At 46.0% G+C, this 3477-nt stretch overlaps 1 protein-coding gene across 1 annotated transcript; it reads right to left on the bottom strand.

Moving 5' to 3' along the window:
- Positions 1–268: 268 nt before the first annotated feature.
- Positions 269–760, bottom strand: LOC143262293 (uncharacterized). Its single transcript, XM_076528180.1, has one exon. It carries the CDS (start codon positions 758–760, stop codon positions 269–271), a length of 492 nt encoding a protein of 163 aa, XP_076384295.1.
- Positions 761–3477: the final 2717 nt, after the last annotated feature.

Genomic DNA, 3477 nt, shown 5'->3' with positions numbered 1-3477 from the left:
GAGTCTGGGACGACGGTGAACCCGAAGGAGTCGGAGTCCGGACTCCAATCCACCCCCAACACGGGATGGTGCTGTTGGGCAGCCCCCGTGAGGTCCACCGCCGCCGACTTCTGGCTATCCGCCAACACCAGAGGGGTGTTGGCTGCCCACTTTCCTAACCTGAAGCCTCCACGCCCTAGGAGGCGTGTGAGCTCGTCACGGCAGGCTATGGTTTCCTCCATCCCGTCAGCGCCGAAGAGAACGTCATCCACATAGAAATTCGAGCGCATTATCGCTCGCGCGCTCCCTCGTCCTCGGCGAGCCGCAGTAAGACGCGCTGAGCCAGGTATGGGGCGCAGGCCGTTCCGTATGTGACGGTGGTGAGCCGGAATTCGCGAGGCTCTTGGTCGGGCCCACGCCGCCATAAAATCCGCTGCAGATCCGCGTCCTCCTCGTACACGCGGATCTGCCGAAACATCTTCTCGATGTCGGCCTTGAGGGCGAATCGCGGGACTCGCCAGCGCAACAGTACCGAGAAGATGTCTCGCTGCAACTTCGGCCCCGTCAGTAAGTGATCATTGAGCGACAGTCCGTTGGAAGTGGGGCTAGAGGCGTTGAAAACAACGCGGACGCGCGGCGCTCCGTCTACATTCCGCTTGACCACTGGGTGGTGCGGAAGGAACACCGCGCCATCCCGCGGTGCCTGAGGGGCCTCCTCCATGTGCTCGAGGGCCTCATATTCGGCCAGGAAGTCCCGGTACGCGGTCCCTCCACGCAGCATGGCTAGGGCACGGCCCTTTGACGAGCCGAGAGCGAGGGGTGGTTCGGTACGCAGGGGCAACCGAACCACGTATTGTCCGTCCGCCCGCCGTGAGACGGTGCTGACGAAATGTTCCTCCCACCTCGACTCGTCAGGGGAAAGGACAGATTTGGGACTCGCCTCCTCGAGCTCCCAGAACAATCGCAGTTGCTGCTCCAACTTCTCCTCCGCGCGACAGTGCAGACGACCCAACCGAATACGGTATTCTGCGCGATTGGCTGGCCTGGTGTTCCGCGGCGCAGGCCGGGACCGATCATATCACCGTAACGATCGGCCCCGATTAAGAGATCTGCAGGGAGATCTCTAGTCGGATCAGGGTCCGCTAAAACGAGGTCCTGCAGATGCGGGTATACGCGAATGTCGGCGGTCGTCTTGGGCGCGTACCCGGTAAGTCTCCGGAGGACGAACGCGGAAGGCGGCATAGGAGCGTTCCCGCGCCCGGTCAACCGTAAGACCAGATTGACCCGCGAAGTCACGCGACCCACCGGCGCGTCCCCCGCACCCGTCACGTTGATAGCCGCGGGCCGCTTAGGATTCGGAGATTTCTCATGTATTTGAAGCTAAGCCTTATACTTCGCATTCGTTTGAAGCTACAAGATGTGTTTCGCATCGATTTGAAGCTAACTCGTTTGTTTCGCCTGCATTTGATTCTATATCATTTATATCGCAATTATGTGAAGCTAAATCATTTGCTTCTCATGTATTTGAAGCTAAGCCTTATACTTCGCATTGATTTGAAGTTAAATCATGTGTTTCGCATGGATTTCAAGCTAACTCGTTTGTTTCGCGTGCAGTTGAAGATAAATCATGTATATCACGAGTATTTGAAAATAAACAATTTGATTCGCATGGATTTGAAGCTAAGCCTTCTACTTCGCATTGATTTGAAGGTAAATCATGTGTATCGCTTGGATTTGAAGCTAACTCGTTTGTTTCGCCTACATTTGAAGCTATATCAATTATATCGCAAGTATTTGAATTTAAATCATTTGTGTCGCATGGCTTTGAGGATAAGGCTTCTACTTCGCATTGATTTGAAACTAAACCATATGTTTCGCTTGGATTTGAAGCTAACTCGTTTGTTGCTCCTGCATTTGAAGCTATATCATTTATATCGCAAGTATTTGAAGCTAAATCATTTGCGTCGCATGGCTTTGAGGATAAGCCTTCTACTTCGCATTGATTTGAATCTCAACCATGTGTTTCGCTTGGATTTGAAGCTAACTCGTTTGTTTCGCCTGCAATTGAAGCTATATCACTTATATCGCAAGTATGTGAAGTTAAATCATGTGTTTCGCATGGATTTGAAACTAACTCGTTTGTTTCGCCTGCATTTGAATCTAAATCATGTTTATCACAAGTATCTGAATTTAAAGCATTTGTTTCGCAAGAATATGAAGCTAAACCATGTGTTTCGCATGAATTTGAAGCTAAATCATGTGTTTCGCACAGATTTGAAGCTAATTCGTTTGTTTTGCGTGCAGTTGAAGATAAATCATGTATATCACGAGTATTTGAAACTAAACAATTTGATTCGCATGGATTTGAAGCTAAGCCTTCTACTTCGCATTGATTTGAAGGTAAATCATGTGTTTCGCTTGGATTTGAAGCTAACTCGATTGTTTCGCCTGCATTTGATGCAATATCAATTATATCGCAAGTAATTGAAGCTAAATCATTTGTGTCGCATAGCTTTGAAGATAACTCGTTTGTTTCGCCTGCATCTGAAGCTAAATCATGTTTATCACAAGTATCTGAATCTAAACCATTTGCTTCGCAAGAATATGAAGCTAAACCATGTGTTTCGCATGAATTTGAAGCTAAATCATGTGTTTCGCACAGATTTGAAGCTAACTCGTTTGTTTCGCCTGCATTTGAAGCTATATCAATTATATCGCAAGTATTTGAAGCTAAATCATTTGTGTCGCATGGCTTTGAAGATAAGCCTTCTACTTTGCATTAATTTGAAGGTAAATCATGTTCTTCGCTTGGATTTGAAGGTAACTCGTTTGTTTCGCCTGCATTTGAAGCTATATCATTTATATTGCAAGTATGTGAAGCTAAGTCATTGGTTTCGCATGGATTTGAAGCTAAGCCTTCTACTTCGCATTGATTTGAAGCTAAATCATGTTTTTCGCTTGGATTTGAAGGTAACTCGTTAGTTTCGCCTGCATTTGAAGCTATATCATTTATATTGCAAGTATGTGAAGCTAAGTCATTTGTGTCGCATGTATTTGAAGCTAAGCCTTTTACTTCGCATTGATTTGAAGCTAAATCATGTGTTTTGCATGGATTTGAAGCTAAGCCTTCTACTTCACATTGATTTGAAACTAAATCATGTGTTTCGCATGGATTTGAAGCTAAATCATGTGTTTCGCACAGATTTGAAGCTAATTCGTTTGTTTCTGCTGCATTTGAAACTATATCATTTATATCGCACGTATGTGAAGATAAATCAGTTTTTTCGCATGGATTTGAAGCTAAGCCTTCTACTTCAGATTGATTTGAATCTAAATCATGTGTTTCGCTTGGATTTGAAGCTAACTCGTTTGTTTCGTCTGGATTTGAAGATTTATCAATTATATCGCAAGTATTTGAAGCTAAATCATTTGTGTCGCGTGGCTTTGAGGATAAGCCTTCTACTTCGCATTGATTTGAAACTAAACCATGTGTTTCGC

Source organism: Megalopta genalis, unplaced genomic scaffold (genome assembly GCF_051020955.1).
Source record: "Megalopta genalis isolate 19385.01 unplaced genomic scaffold, iyMegGena1_principal scaffold0108, whole genome shotgun sequence".
Classification (NCBI taxonomy): domain Eukaryota; kingdom Metazoa; phylum Arthropoda; class Insecta; order Hymenoptera; family Halictidae; genus Megalopta; species Megalopta genalis.
Note: the sequence above shows the minus strand (reverse complement) of the source record. Positions and strands in the feature narration are given on the sequence as shown.